This window comes from Barbus barbus (assembly GCF_936440315.1).
Source record: "Barbus barbus genome assembly, contig: SUPER_3_unloc_4, whole genome shotgun sequence".
NCBI classification, from domain to species: domain Eukaryota; kingdom Metazoa; phylum Chordata; class Actinopteri; order Cypriniformes; family Cyprinidae; genus Barbus; species Barbus barbus.
The window spans coordinates 43,247-60,324 of NW_027636826.1; the positions used below are offsets into that span (position 1 = coordinate 43,247).

Sequence of the window (17,078 nt, forward strand, 5' to 3'; positions counted from 1 at the left end):
AGTGCCGCAAAATTAACATCTCTGAGTATACTTGTTCTGAGCTCGTTTGCTGACATTATTGGTCCTATCAGTAAGCCAGTAATGCTCACTCAGACAAACAAACGTAGTTGCTAATTGTCTTAATGACAGCTGTCAGTGTGAAAATTTTACACATTTTGGACACAGAGGGACCATTATTCAAAAGCACAATAAATGCACAATATGTAAGATTTTTTCATTAAAATATCCAAAAACCACTAGAACAATGTTCAACCCGGTATCACGCCAAAGCGTGTGGAAGACACGCTGGTCCACACGAGGATGCGTGTAAGTGTCACGCTTTGCCTTCTCTAGGCGTGAAAATCACACGCATGCATGAAGGTGAAGTTACTAATAGAGTACCAGCAGGAGCGATCATTTTCTCAAGGCCAACAACTCCCTACGGTCCAAATAGAAGCGATTTAGTGCATTCTCCAAAATCCCCGCGCAAGGTAAGCTTATGAATTCTGTGTTGATATTAGGTCTTTATTGTAACTTTAGCAATATAACATCACCATATTAGGCCACAGACAGGTCAGTGCCTGGACGCAACCTAAGAACCAGCCGGCCACGGCCCGGTTTGGGTCATATTTTAAGCCATATTTTTTCTTCGAGCGTCAGTGAATGAATTGTCAGTTTTTTTTTTTTTTTATGTTTTGCCCTATAATCGAAATCTTATACAGTATTACAGTTATTTATTTGCCCAGCACATTTTTTTATTTATTTTGTAAACCCCCCTGCTTGTTGATATTATGCGCACTTGCATTAAATTTACATCCTTTGTCTCTGCGTCCAGTGTACTTTCTGTTCTGTTATGCAGTCCTGCTTAAAACTGTCATAAACTTGCAGTAACTAGAGAATTATTCTATAGGCTAAACAATATATGTCACTCATTTCTATGAATTCTGATCAACTACCTTACTGCCCCCCCCCCCCTTCTCTCTCTTCCAGAAGCCCCAGTGTCTTCAAGTAAGTATTGTTTTTGTTTTTTCTTAGTTCTATTTTTTTTTTCAATGTCAAGTTTTCTTACTGTCCCAATTTACCTTAACATGTAAGATACATTGGAACAGTAGCACAGTAGTTCATTCATGCAGTTTACATGCTGAATATGCATTGTGCAATAACAGCATCGCAATTACCTTCTTTATTTTGTTGCAGTTTGATTTGATTTTGATTTGATTTTATTGAAAGGATCCCCATTAGCTACAGCCGTGCTGCAGCTATTCTTCCTGGGGTCCTAAAAAAAAAATATATATATACATAAACAAAACAAAAAAATAATAAAAAATACAGAAAAAAATAAATGAAAAAGATAAAAAAACAATAAGTAAAGCAAATAAAAGTAAAAAGTATTTTACAATACATACACACATATGCATACACCTACGTACACACATGTATATACACATATCAACGTACATATGTACCCTCATACGGGCATGAAAATACACACATACAAAAACGTATTCATACACACGCATATAAATATACCCACACATGTGCATGTACACACATATTCACACACATATATAAATATAAACAGTCAGATGTATTATTTTGATAAGTGCTGTTTTACATATAATTTAAATTTATTGACATTATTAGTAAGTATGATATGCTTTGGCAGTTTATTCCATTCCTTCATACCTCTAAACATAACAGTGTTCTTTACGGCATTTGTTCTTGCTATGGGTAAGGTAAAGTTGCCATTAGTTGCATGTCTGGTACTGTACTGATGATTGTCTACACTGAAAAAAAGATGCTTGAACAAAACAAAAGGCAGTTTTGAAATGGAAATGTTTCTTATGAAAATTAATAGTGAATACAACAGTCTATCTTTGACCAGCAACCAGTTAAGATCTTTGTGCATTAATATAATATTTCTCCTATAGCTGCACCTAAGTGCTACACGAGCAGCTCTATTCTGTATAAGTTGTAATTTATTCATATATTCACCAGTGGCGTTTGACCAAACTGCTGGGCAATAGTCTAGGTATGTCAATATTAGTACTTTCATCGCATAATTCATAATATTTGAAGTAAAAAAATGTGCATGTCTTCTCATAATAGATATACCTCTTCCCATTTTTGCAATAATATTATTAATATATTTTTTCCATGATAATCTAGAGTCTACTATTACACCCAGCAGTTTGGTCTCGTGCACTTGTTTAATGGTTGCGTTATTAATTTTAATATTAATTACAGGATTTTGATTAATGTTATAATTAGAACCTAAAATCATACAGTTAGTTTTTACTGCGTTTAGTGCCAATTTATTTAATTTGATCCAATCTACTACATCTTGTAATTCTATATTTAAAACAGTTTCTAGTTCCATTTGTGTACTTGCTGATGTATATATAGTTGAATCGTCAGCATACATGACAATATTAGCCTTATGTAAAATGTGCGGTAAATCATTAGTAAAAATATTAAATAATAATGGACCCAGACAACTGCCTTGGGGTACTCCACATGTGATATTTCTGATACCTGAAAAACTGCCATTAAAAAACACTGTCTGTGTTCTATTTGACAGATAACTATACATCCATGTGATTGCTGACTGCTCAAAACCATAACAAGATAATTTTGTTAATAACAGTTCGTGATCTATGATGTCAAAGGCAGCAGTAAAATCTAAAAATACAGCACCTACAATATTTCTATTTTCAATCCCTCTAAGCCAATCATCAGACATGTGAGTCAGTGCAGTGGCAGTGGAGTGACTTTTTCTGTATGCATGCTGAAAATCTGTTAATAAATAATTTGTATAAAAATAATTGTTAATTTGATCATATACTATAGATTCCATTATTTTAGATAATACAGGTAATATACTTATCGGGCGACTGTTGGGACCAGAGAAAGGCAGTTTTTTATCTTTGGGTAGAAGAACTATTTTAGCCTGCTTCCATGCATATGGGCAGGTACAGCAGATAAAACTGAGGTTGATAATGTGGGTTAGAACAGGGGCAATAGAGTCAGCAGCTAGTTTAAGAAGCCTGCTGTCAAGACCGTCAACACCCGGTGGTTTGTTTTTACAGGATTTTAAAAGATTCTTTATTTGATCTATATTTACGCTTTCTAATTTAAACCTTGAATTTTTATTTTTCATCAGTTCATTTCTTATTAATAGATGAGATATATCATTATTTAGATTAGACATATTTTCTCTTAGTTTATCTAATTTACTTATAAAATAATCATTAAAATAATTTGCAATATCTATTGACTTAGTTATAAATTTATCCCGTTTCCAGAAAAGATGGAATTATTTTATTTTTCTTACCAGTCAGTTGATTTAAAACATTCCATAACTTCCTACTATCATTACCTATGTTTTTAACATGATTGTCAAAATAGATTTTCTTCTTCTTTTTGTTAAATTTAGTAACAGAGTTTCTCATTTTACGATATAGGTCCCAATCACATTTATTTCCTGTAGTAACTGCTATTCTTTTCATTTGATCTCTTATTTTCATAGAATTTTTCAGTTCATCATCCAACCAAGGTGTGATGTTGTTCCTGACAGTAAACTTCTTTAAAGGCGCATGTTTCTCAATCAATGGCAAGAATAAATTGTTAAATTTAAAGAGAGCAATTTCTGGATTACTAGCTGCCAACACATCAGACCAACATATAGCTTGAACATCTTCAATAAACTTATCATTTTTAAACAATTTATAAGATCTTTTAAATAAGACTACGGTTCCAGATCCACTCAGCTTGGTTATTAACACAGAAATGATCAGATTATGATCACTGCTACCAGTAGGAATAGACAGTACCTTTATACACAGTTCAGGGCGGTTTGTGAAAATATGATCTATACAGGTAGATGTTCTGGAGCCGTCGCTCTTAAAACATGTTCTTGTAGGCTTATTTATAAGTTGAGTAAGTCCACATGCATTTGCAGTAGTTAACAATTTCTTTTTCAAGTGGCAGTCTTTAGAGAACCAGTCAATGTTTAAGTCACCCATAAAATATATGTCCTGACTTACATAAGTATTTATATCCAGCATTTTACAGATAGTGTCAAGATATTCACAGTTGGCACTTGGTGACCGGTAACAGCAGCACAAAAGTATCGACTTTCGATGAGGTAGATGCACTTGCAACCATAATATTTCAATGTTAAAACTCATTAAATCAGTTCTTATTTTTACTGGCAAGTGATTTTGAATATAAAAAGCTACTCCACCACCAAAACCATTTCTGTCATTTCTATATATGTTGTAACCTTCAATAAATAGTTCTGTGTCATCAAAGGAAGAGTCCAGGTGAGTCTCAGAGATAGCAAGAATGTGTATTTTATACTCATTTAGCAGTTCAGCAACTTCATTGATTTTATTCCTGAGACTGTTTATATTAATATGTGCTAGTCGTAAGCCTTTTCTTGGTAATGAGTACATGAGTTTTATGTGCTGTCATACCTTCAAAGTTGCGCAGAGATTACTTAGGAGTGCTAGTGCGGGAATGGATGATGAGTTTGTCGTATCTGAGATAGGCAATGTCTCCTTTGTCACGTGCTTCTTTCAGCTTTGGCATCAATTCCTTTCTTTTTAACCGCACAGCATCAGTGTAATCATCATTAATAAAAAATTTTGTGCTCTTGAGGTTCTTTGTTCTTTGCATAACCGCAACTTTGTCCTTGAAGTTCAGAAATTTGACAACAATAGATCTTGGTCTATTTCTAGCAGCTTCAGGTTTTCCTATTCGGTGTGCACGCTCTATCTCCATGTCTCTCTGTAGTTGTAGTTTTTGCCTGAAAATGTCCTTCACTTTTTCTTCAGAGTCTGCCCAGGATTCACCAGTGGATTCAGGAACTCCATCAATCACAATATTATTTCTCCTTGATTGACCTTTGAGATATTCTTGTTTGTCAATCATAACTTGCAGACTCTCACACAGTTTCACTATATCAGTTTCTATAATTTTTCCATGCTCAGACTGTTTAGCTTGAGTGACTTTAAGTTCATCTACGTCTTTCTGTGTATATTGTAAACTTACTTTTAGCTCTTGTAATTCTTTGGAAACATTATCCATTCTGGCATTCACTGAGTCCATAATAATTTTAACAAAGTCCTTGAACATTTCCTGTTGTTGCTGTAGCAGAGCCATGAACATATCTTTCTGCTGTTGAAGCAGTTCATTTACCTGAATGATGGCTGCATATTCCTCCTCTGTGTTCCTCAACTTTGGAGGAGCCATGTTCTGCTAGCCCTGGAAGCTGGAAAGCCTGGAGCCGGCCTGATGGTGGTGGCTGGAAGCCTGAAACCGGCCTGGTAGTGTAGGCTGGAAGCCTGGAGCCGGCCTGGTGGTGGTGGCTGAAAGCCTAGAGCCGGCCTGGTAGTGTAGGCTGGAAGCCTGGAGCCGGCCTGGTGGTGGTGGCTGGAAGCCTGAAACCGGCCTGGTGGTGTAGGCTGGAAGCCTGGAGCCGGCCTGGTGGTGGTGGCTGAAAGCCTAGAGCCGGCCTGGTGATAATGGCTGGAAGGCTGGAGCTGGTAGAGGAAGATGGCTCCACTACCACAAGCAGGCCCAACTCAATCCACCAAATATCACCCTTCAGTTTCTCAATCCACTGCCACAAACCATCCAAATGACTACACATCAATCACAAAATTAATGATAAAGGAGGATTTAGAACTAAATCAAATCCTAAAAAGTGGTAAAAAGTAGTTGAACTTCTTCTCATGTGCTGCCTCTGTTCTAGAGAGAAGGGGACATGGCTGTAAATGTCCCCTGTAAATGTATAATACCCGGTTATATTATACATGCAGTTCTGCATGTATAATACAACCGGGTTGCATAATATGACGAATCCAGTAAGCCTTGCTGCAAGAGAGTTAACTGATTTGGTTTTCCTTTGTCCAACAGCTCCTGTTCTTACACACCACCCTTCCCTGTTAGTGTTACCTCCACCTAGTGTATTTGTATGAAAAACAACAGCTCTTTTAAGAGCTTCTTCTAAAGCTTCACTGTCTTCAAGTACTCTCTTTCACCTTACTCTCTCTCACTGTCCAAAACACTTAGCCGGCCTTTTTGTTTTTCCTGACTCTCCCTATAGCCTCCCTACACCCCGTCCTCAATCCTTCTTTTTGTCTAAACATGTTTTTATCTTCCTTTGCAATATAGTATTGTTGAAATGGCTGCTCAGCAAGACAGAGGGAGAGCAGAGGATGCTATTTTTATCGCAGACATGCTTCTTGCTCAAAATAAAGTGAGTATATTTATTGAGACAGTGATCTTGCAGTTTTGGTGGTAATACTAAATTGTGGGAATTAGAGCACAAAATTTGTATGAACTGCTCAAGAGTTGGCCATATTTCAGTGTTATCATACAATGCTCACTTTCTGTCATGCAAGGCAAAGGAAGCCAAGGGCAAAGCAATGTCCGCTTGTAATAAATTTAATGTCCGATGGGTGGAGAAAGATGCTGAAGGACGTCCACTGCTTAAAAGAAGCAGAAGTGGAGAGACACGGAAACGAGCGTCGGCTACAGGTAGTCCATGTCTTCCAAGATTATTTGTGATTACCCACCAAACTATCTTTCTTAACAGAGTGTAACTGTGCCTATTGTATATAGATTGAAGCTTGTTAACTCAATAGGGTGTTCTTTTTAATAAATTTGTCATTTAAATACTGCATGTTAAACTGTGCCATCAGAAACATGACATGGTGGATCTGTTACTTATGTTATTGGCTTCATCTATTTTTAAATGTGTATTTGTTATCAAACTACGACTGGAAACACATCCTGAGATGTTAATTTCAGCGCAACTACTGTAATGCTAAGCAAATCCAAAGATATCAAATGGAAGTGAAACAATCAGTGTCAGGTTCATACAGAATTTGAAGCAGGAATTTTGTTCCCCAATGTTTTCCTGTTCTTCTGTTAAGTGGATTGAAGAATAACCTCCATTTCACTTTGTTGATCCATTAAACACGCATTAAGAATATTCCAGTACTGTAAGTTTTCTCTCACTTTTGTGGTAGTAAGTTAAATGCTGCTAACAATTCCAGATTATGTGCAGACTATGAGGGGGAAAAAAAACTTTTAGAGAGCAATGGAATTGTCAGACATGCTAAATAGTCATGCCTATTATAGCCTTAAATCACTATACAAACACTGTAGTACTGGGTTCCGCATCTCTGGCACTTTAGCTCCAAACATGATCAAACACACCTGAATAAGATAATCAAGGTTTTCAGGATTACTAGAGAGTTATATGGAGGTGAATTTGATCAAGGTTGGAGCTAAACTCTGCAGTAAAGTGGATCTCAAGGGCCAGAGTTGAGAACCCCTGCTGTATTATATGTTAATAAGTGTTATCTCTTTCTTTTCTAACTAATTTTGTCGTAGTATCTGTAGTTGGCAGTGAGGACGCTACTCCTTTTGAGTCAGCTACGGAGGTTCCCACAGTTACCCAATCAAACTGCTCTGAACACTTATTTGGTCAAATGTTAGCTTACTGTAATTAAGCAAGTTAGCAATAAGCCTGAAAGGAATTATTTTATTTGTTTGTTTCTGTCTTACAGACAGTGAGATGCAGAAATTGCAGGACATTCTGACCTCAGCAAATGTTCAAGGCACAAACAAGTATCCTTCAACATCCAAATCATGGTGCTTGCGCCAATCTGTAGCCCAAGAGGAGTGGCGGAAAGCAAGGTCCTATCACATAAACTGCTTGCTGTCCTGCAATGTGGTTCCAGAACAGAACTGCAGCCACTGCACATCTCCTGCCATCATTCGCTGCAAAGACTGCATGCCAGAAGAGTGGCTGTGTATGGATTGTGACATACACATACACAAAAAACTCACCCTTCATAACAGGGAGTCCTGCATTGAGGGAGTTTACAAGCCCATTGAGCCAACAGTGTGCTCAATCAAGGTAGTGTTTTGAACCTTTTTGGTGGTATGTTGTTGTTTTTTTTTACTTTTATTTAAATTACAATCATAATTGGACATATTTTCAATTATTGAACTTTTCTTTTCAGTGCGTTTATTACCTACAGTGAGACCTGTCCATATATGTACTTGTGACCCTGTAAACATCACTGAATCAGCTGGCAGAGCAATCATTTTGGTTTGCATAAATGGTAGGAACCTATGGTTTTATATTTTAATTAATTCTTGTTCCATTGTTTGTTAAAAAATAACCGAATATTGTTCTATATTTTAATTTTAGGTCGGTATGATTTGCATTTGCCAAATTTGTTGTGCAAAGTATGTCTGGCACAGTGGACACCTGACATGAGTGACCTAATAAGAAGTGGGTATTGGCCAGCATCTGTGAATGCTGACACGCTGTTTTCAGTGGATGTCTTCAGTACATTTGAAGAAATGAAAACTATTGCACCCAGTTTATCAAGACAAGGTTTTTTGAAGATGTTGGAGAGAAGGACTTGTCACTTTGGAAGGGTAAGATCAGTGTGGATCAATTAAGTAGAGATGGAAGAATATTAGTGTAGCTATTTCATTTTACTCTTCACTAATCTAATGTACAGGCTGGGAAAATACATGGAGATGTATTCCAAAGAAGCTTTATGGAATATACATTCTGCCAGTACCAGTGTGAGAAAATGGCCAGTGTAGAGCACTTCACCTGCCCAGCATGTACACCCAACACCCTTGCTCTTTGTGCAGATGGCAACAGAAAACTATACCGATTTCGTCAGTCAAAAGGGTTAGTTGTTTTACACTTGTAATTATTTTACTTAAAGTAAAATTAACAGAACAAATCATGTCTGACACGCAACATAATCTTTTTCTTATTCTATTAAGGTCAGAAGAACTATATTTTGATGGTACCTTCATTGCCAAGGACACTGATGTACACCATTTTGTTGATGAGATCAGGAGTAAAATGAAAAGTGTTAGTAAAATATATAATGTTTGATTTTGATAAAAGTATGATTGTTGCTTTATTAAATAGTTAATGTATCCTTCAAGACCAGTTGGTGTAAGCTTATATAATACAGAATAGCATCTTAGTTTGTTACAAAAATTCTGAGCAATATGTTGCAGTCTTCCGACCAATCTTGTGTTGAGGTTTGAAATTAGATACATGGTATGTGTGGTGGCACTCAAAGCAATTAGTTTAGTAACTTGGTCATTCGTCTTATAATAGCAGATCTCTAATAGATAGTGACTGTGCATGCAGTTTGTTACCTTGCCTTTCATCTAGCTTGTGTAGATGGAGTAGAGAAAGGGGAAGATGCATTTTCTGAAGCTCTCTGAGCACTGACTGAATATAATAACCTTTAGTAGTAGTTTGAAAGTAAACCTTCATTGTTTCAAATAATTACAGTGATGGTGTGTATTGGTGTGATGTAACCCGACTCATCCTGATAGATGAACTAACTAGTTAGAAAAAAATCACAACTTTTAGTTTTAACCAGAATTGTTTTGTCATGCAGACTGCTGGCAGAGGGATCTGTGGAGCCAGTCAGTGGTCTGCTGCACGTGAAACTGCCAGAAGAGCAAGCAAACTGGATGAAGAGGGTCTTGAGGTGGTTGTCTGCAGACACGGACCACTCAAGGCTCTTAACATGTACAGGGGGAAATATTCGCCTATCCACTGTACCTGCAGAAGGAGCTCCAAGCAGCCACAAATGGACAGTTCTATTGCACGGATATTGCATGCAAGTATTGGCCCTACCTAGAGAAGTTGGCAGTCTCCATGTTGGAACTCAGACCTTTACTGCAGATGAGACCATTCCTTTCATGCATGCCAAGGCTCATTCAACCAAGTGTTAGGTACTTCATATTCTTAATTATACCGTTTGAAATTGTATTTTTATTACTTATATAATGCACTGTATAAGATTAAAATATAAGTGCCCCACTGATTTATTAGATAATCTGGAGTGGCAAAAATCAGGAAGGTGCTGGCACAACTGCAGGGGAGGAGGTTGAAATGGTAAACAGCTACCTGTCTCGTTGTGCCCTCACAACCAAGTACATGACAAAATCTGGTAATTGTTGGTTATTAATATTATTTTTGAAAACCTTTCCTTTATTCATCTTTTTATTATTGTTATTCTTTGTCAAAAACTTTGTCTGAGATCGCATAAGAGAAAGCTGTAAATATTCTTATATGACAGTACATTAATAAAAATGCATTACATCTCTCTTAAATTAAAACTCAATGGTCAATGTGTGGATGAACTGAAATACCATGAGCTTTAATTAATACTATCCTCCATCACATAATTTTGTTGTTAAAAGCCAGGAATGACATGCTGACTGTCCATGCTATTGGGTGGAACCGACGGAAGCAGGAAGGCCTTCATCTTGCATTATCCAGCAGATACATCAAGGTATGATGCTATGCCTTAAGTTATGAATACAAGGTTTTTCATGATTTTTCCTCAGTTTTTAAGATTACAAAGGCAAAAACCTTGTTCAACTTTTATTTGATATTTTTTACACCAGACTTTCAAAAAGGCTGAGGCTGAGTCTCAGAGACTGGAGGATTTGAGCAGTGAACTAGGGTGTCCTCAGAACATTGTGCTTCAGTGGGTACATGATGTCAGACAATGGGCTACTGAGGGTACAGTATTTTATGGACGGTCATCTAAGTAGCTTAATATTGCAGTGTGGTAATCGTGTATAAGTGAGAATCTTTGCCATGCATGAGAATTAAGTAAGGACATGTCATCCTGTTTTGTTTGCTATAAACTTGTGGGCTTGTAAACTCCTTTGAGACTGTAAACACTAATTTGGGGCTCTAAATTATCTTAAAATTGATATTGAAACTCTTTTAATGTACAGCCTAAAAGACATCATAATAATTTACTTGTATTATTGTTGCTGTAAGATTCTGCAGGTACCAGATATGATGACCAACATAACCTTCAGAAATCAATTGAACAAATGTTTCTTGGTGTTCATCAAAAAAAAGCCAACCTTTATAATCAGACTGGTATGTTAATAACTCATCTAATATATTTGTAATTTGTATGGATTGTTTTGGAATTAACATATTTTCAGGTCCTTCATTTTAAAATGTCTTCCTCTTAATTTTACAGATATTAAGCCTATTATGCCTTTTAAGTTATTCAGTTGTTTTACATTTTGATATATTAATTCCATTTCATATTACTTTCTGATATCTGCATACACATGCTTGTGCATCGTGTTTTCTGTGTTTTGTAATTCTTATAGACAGCAACAAAATTCGACATTTGCGTCGAAGGAAATTGTGGGAAGAGAAGAGAAAACTTTTGGAAGCAATCAAGCTCTACAATGAACAGGTGCCAGATGAGGAGCGCATCGCTGAGGAGAAGGTGGTGAGCGGACTCTCTGTGGAGGGAGGAGACAGTGGGGCAGACAGTAGGCGTTTCTCAATGTCAAGGAAGGATCCTCGGAAGCCAGAATTTCGAGGATGCTACGTCATCGACATCCGTCGAAGGACTGTTCCAATGTCGAGGATCCTCGGAATTTCAACCAAGGACTGAGTCCTTCGTTCGAAAAATATCCCATACACAGGAAAGGATGCATAAGTGTAGCCTTCGCGCTATTCGCGCGCTAAAATCACCCACAATCCTATGCGCGCAGCTTTGCTATCTTGCTCAAAAATTCTAAATGTCGGACGTTAGCGGAGTCGGAGCGCCAACGGGGCAATATGCGTTCAAATGTAAGTATATTTACAAATTACTTAAAAAACATTTTTGTATTAAAAAGTATTACTACCGTATTGATATTATAAATTCTAGAAATTACGTTATTGATAGCTAACTGAACCGGACCTGTCATTTCATTATTTCATTTCACAATTATTAGCCTTCACCGGCATTTCTTTAGTAAATAACTAACTTAGTTAAGTTGTCCAGAGTAATTTAACGTTAATATTATACCTTTCACAGCGTTATTCATAGCTTTCTCCTCTTTTTTAACAGGGACCAAGGAACAAACGGAGGCGTTCATTCGTCTCCGTGCAGAAAAAAAACAACTGTTTACCGGGGGGAGAGACACCGCGGCGAACGGATATCGGTGAGAAGTAAATTATTTAATGTTCAGAAGTGATAGCTGTGTATTAATCTTTTTATTTCTCCCCCCGTCATTCACATATAGGCTTATTTTGGAGAAGATGGGGCTCGAAGGGAGGGTTTCCCACGCCCAGGCCAAAAAAAAGTGGGACAATTTAAAAACCAAGTACAAGGTGGGAGAAAAGTATGGAAATAATTGTTTATCCACATTTTAATGTAACTTGTGATTTTTGAAGTAAGCCTTGAATGTTAATCTGACAGACTTGGGCCTGCTTCCAGTAAGTATATGCAGTGTAGTGTACAATAGTACTAATACACTACCATTCAAAAGTTTGGGGTCAGTGATAATTTTATTTTTATTTTTTTGGAGGAAAGAATTGAGTGCTTTTATTTATCAAGGAATAATTAATTTGATCAAAAGTGACAGTAAAGACATTTATAATGTTACAAAAGATTCTATTTCAAACAAATGCTGTTCTTTTGAACTTCCTATTCATCAAAGAATCCTGTGGAAAAAAAACTGTACAACTGACAGACCAACAACTGTTTTCAACATTGATAATCATAAATGTTTCTTGAGCGTCAAATCCTCACATTATACTGATTTGTGAAGGATCATGTGACACTGAAGACTGGTGATGCTGAAAATTCAGCTTTGATCACAGGAATAAATTACGCTTTACTGTATATTCACATAGAAAACAGCTGATTTACACTGTAATAATAATGAATACTATAACAGATTTTTGTAGTATTTTTAATCAAATAAGCACAGCCATGGTTATCAGAAGAGAATTCTTTTAAAAACATTTAAAATCGTACTGACCCCAAACTTTTGAACGGTAGAGTACAGCATCAAAACTTTTTGGTCTTCACTGTTTAGGAATGTAAGTGTCCTGCAACAGGTCAAGGGACAGAGGATGGCAAGGCGACAGCAGGAAATTGGCCCTGGTTTGCCCTCATGGACGAGGCATTAGGGCAGTCTGCAGCAGTCTCTCCTTATTGCCTCGATCCAAGAGGAAAAACCAGGGCCAAGCACTGCACAAGAGGTAGATGAAGGGAGAGGTGAGGATGAGGAGGAGGAGGAGAGAGTGAGAGACAGCAGCAAAGAGAGAGCAGGGCACAGAGGAGAGAAGAGGAGAAGGGAGCGAGAGGATCCAATCCTACAGCTACTGAAGGAAGATATTAAATACCAGAGGGAGGCAGATGAGAGGAGGGAAGCAGAGGCCAGAGAGAGGTCCAACCGCTTTTTTTTGCTGTTGGAGAGGTTGGCGGAAAAATAAAGTCAATTAAATTGAACTGGTTTTGTCTTTGCCCCTTAATTATTTAATATAAACTGTATATCCATTTTTTAAAAACCTTGTTCTTTAGACTGCAATAGAAAAACAAAACAATGTATTGAACAATATCTTCACCCTTATTTTACAACGTTTTGTGATTCGGTATTCCAAGCTCTACAAAAAGCATTAATTTCATCTTTGTTACATAAAAAAAATTTATTTAAACATTTCTATATTGACAACTATATACATGAAACAGCAAATTCATTTAGAAAACATTCTCATATCTACAACTACATACAACAACTTAAACATTTACAACTATATACAAGACGAGAAGAACACGGCCATCAGCCACACTGCCTACAGCACCGCCGGTGCTGCTGTTGTTGCTTCAAGGCTGCAGACAGTAGAAGAAGAAGGTTTCGGTTAGTCCAGTGGTAATCCAATCTGTCATGTAAGATGATAATTGATTCTACAACAGCTGCAGCATATTTAATATTGTATCACTGAAGGTAAATAAAATATACTTAAAGGGATAGTTGACCCAAAACTGAAAATTTTGTCATCATTTACTCACCCTCAAGTTGTTTCAAACCTGAATTAATTTCTGCTGAACACAAAAGAAGATATTTTGAAAAATGTCTGTAACCAAACAGTTGATGGACCCCATTGACTTCAATAGTATTTTTTTTTCCTACTATGCAAGTCAATGGGGTCCATCAACTGTTTGGTTACAGACATTTTTTTAAATATCTTCTTTTGTGTACAGCAGAAAAAAGAAATTCATACAGGTTTGAAACAACTTGAGGGAGAGTAAATGATGACCGAATTTTCATTTTTGGGTCAACTATCCTTTTTTTTTCTTCTTTTTTTTGGTCAGTTAAGACCATAATACAGTACATCACTGGTACATTAAGTATATTTCAATTACCTTCTTGACTATGGGTATTTTCCAATGGTGGTGTTGTATGTACTTGGATGTAAGCACAGCAGGTCATAGTCCACACTTAATAATTCACCAGACAAAAATAGTCATGGTCAAGAGGTGCCTCGTGGAGTGCAGACACCTCGTTGGTCAGCGCAGCCCGCCAAGCAGCTCCACTCCGGCTCTCCCCACCATCAAGCTCCACAGGTGGCTGGTTGTTCTCCTCCTCCACAACCTCTTCCAGCACATCCCCGACACCAACACAAATGTTGTGCAAAATTACACACGCCGTCACCACCTATGCGTAAGGCAGAGCAAAAGGATACAAGACTGTTGAGATATGAAAACATGAACACAGAAGGTAGTGTGACTAGCAGTTGTTAATCATTAACTGTTATTTTGAGTAGGATACTATGATTTGATTAAGACATCCACTACAGAAGTATTGCAATGATGTATTACCTTAGGGACAAACAGTGTATGTACTTCAAGTGCTTCTAAAAAGATGCACCTGAAGCGGGTTTTCATCATTCCAAATGCACGCTCAATGATTGTGCGACCTTTGGAATGATGGTAGTTGAACCTTTGCTCTGCCATGCCTCTCACTGGCCTCTTATATGGTGTGATAAGGGACAGGGGTTCCTGTAGACATGGGTAGCCACCGTCAGCTAGGAGAAAATACCCAGGCGGAGGGTAAGTCCCCCTAGTGTAGATGGGGCTGTTCTTGAGAATGCGTGCATCATGCACACTTCCTGGGTAACCCACAAAGATGTCAATAAAGCGGCCCTGATGGTCACAGACTGCCTGGAGCACCACTGAAGGGAAAAGCTTTCTGTTGTTGTAATCGTGACCATCAGGGCCGCCAGGACATTTTATTCTAATGTGGCAGCCGTCTACTGCCCCTGCTGCCTTGCCAAATGCTTGGTGATTTGCCAAGCGAGCAAAACCATCCCCAACCACTTGGAGCTCCTCCTGTGTGCGAGGGAAGTGGACAAATTGGGGTAGCACAGCCACCACCTCATCTGCCATCTTGTGGACAACTCTGTGCACTGTGGGAAGAGGCATGCTAAAGACCCTGGAGACAACTCTGTAGGCTGAACCGGTTGCCAGCCAGAACAGGAACACGAGTGTCTCCAGGGTCGGGCCCCATCCGTGCTGCCTGTCAGTCTTCAGGGCCACCATCAGCTGTTGCATGGCCTCTCTACCCAGCCTGAAGTCTGGCCGAGTGTCCTCCCCTCCATAGTACCGCTGCAGTACTGGCACTGTGGCATTGATGGCACAGTAGTGCCGAGCCTGTACAACATGTAGAAGAGAGGAAGGTTTAAGTATAATTTCAGTTTTGCCATTTATTTAATGTTTATTAAACTATTAAACATATCAGCTCAACTGATTTGTACAACTTGTTTGTGAGATAGGACAAGTCTTTAACAAATAGTTGTGAAATTATAAATATTTTTAAAATATTACGCAGTTCTGTTCACTCAGGCAATGTAATCGTTTTAAATCAATAAACTCCTTTTAATCATGTTGATTCTTTGACTGTCAAGTGTGTTTAACCAGTGCGGGTCAATTTGACATAATGGATGTAATTATTTTTAAATGAATGATAAGAGCGTTAACGTTACTTACCATCCCACGTCGGCAGAGGTGGCGACAAATTAAAATTCTCCTCCTCCTCCGAGCCTGACGCCGATGCTGCCTCACCATCTCCATTTCCATATTTGAAAAAATGTTGTACAGCAACCAAACCAATAATGTTTGCACTTCCATTTTTCAGCGCCAAAAGCGGACCGTTTCACTGACGTAATGACGCAATAACGTGCACTTGCTAGCCTGTTCCATTTACGTGTTCTCCGAATGTTTAAGAGGAGCCTCGCCTAGCCTCTGAAGGAAGTGACTTGGAAGGACCAGTCCTGCCAAGGACGTATCCTTGACATTGAGAAACACCTCCTGTCTACCTATCCTACCACCAAAACAAGCCATCATGGCCTACTTGTAGAATTTAGCCTTTAAACTTGTAAGTTCTGCATGTTTTCACAAATATTTTTTTTACAATATGAATGTGCTTGCCAGGTTTCTACATAGTTAAAAAAAGGAAAGGTGATAAATGATTCACAACATTTGTGTGACTAAAACAATAGAGCATTGAATTTTATTATTATTATTTTTTTTTAAATCTCACATTTGTCCATGAAATATTCAGGTCATGAACTCCATATGTGATATCCTTAGCAAGGTAAGTGTAAGTTTATCAACAATATCTTGGGTACACATAAACAATGATGAGGATAATAATAATAAATATTAATGATACACAAAATAATTTTATTTTTTAGCACAGTTAGGCTTGATTTGAAACATGCTTATTTCTTCAACTCTTTTGAAATGGAAAACAATATTTTGTTCTTCTACCTTAAACCAGGATCACCCAGGTGTTGTGCATATCAATTGTCAGGCACTCACAAAAATACTGGATGGATCTAAAAGGGCAAAGAGCCACTATTTTCTCAAGGTATGTCACTGATCTTTTAAAAGATTTTTAGGTATTACATTAATGAATAGCTTCTAGGCTTCAGTGAGCCTAATTAAATCATTCTGATTCTATAGATGATTGTCATATGCACTAGGTTATCTCTTTTGTTTCTCTGAATCTACAGAATAACATTTTGGAAAGGGCAACAGAGGTGTTTGGCGTGTATCTCGAGAGTGGCAATCACTGGAGCTTTTTTGTGAGTCAAACTTTAAGGATAAAACATTTTCCTATGTGGATTCTATTTTATTCTGGCCTAAAAATGTACATATAGCCCCCTTAAGGATCTCTCATTTGAATAGATATGTAATATGCAACATAAT

General features: G+C 37.6%; 1 protein-coding gene and 2 long non-coding RNA genes across 3 annotated transcripts; all 3 read left to right on the forward strand.

Annotated features, from left to right (window-relative positions):
- Window positions 1-8,600: 8,600 nt before the first annotated feature.
- LOC306860251 lies at window positions 8,601-9,673 on the forward strand. The gene is made up of 3 exons (XR_013783369.1): window positions 8,601-8,710; window positions 8,809-8,899; window positions 9,444-9,673. It is a non-coding gene; the product is annotated as an uncharacterized lncRNA (long non-coding RNA).
- Window positions 9,674-9,871: 198 nt separating this feature from the next.
- On the forward strand, window positions 9,872-10,579 carry LOC306860259. The gene is made up of 3 exons (XR_013783371.1): window positions 9,872-10,001; window positions 10,255-10,346; window positions 10,462-10,579. It is a non-coding gene; the product is annotated as an uncharacterized lncRNA (long non-coding RNA).
- Window positions 10,580-11,193: 614 nt separating this feature from the next.
- On the forward strand, window positions 11,194-13,314 carry LOC306860264 (uncharacterized protein). The gene is made up of 4 exons (XM_079401875.1): window positions 11,194-11,665; window positions 11,928-12,021; window positions 12,103-12,190; window positions 12,901-13,314. Exons 1-4 carry the CDS (start codon window positions 11,614-11,616, stop codon window positions 13,072-13,074), a joined length of 408 nt encoding a protein of 135 aa, XP_079258001.1. The 5' UTR covers window positions 11,194-11,613; the 3' UTR covers window positions 13,075-13,314.
- Window positions 13,315-17,078: the final 3,764 nt, after the last annotated feature.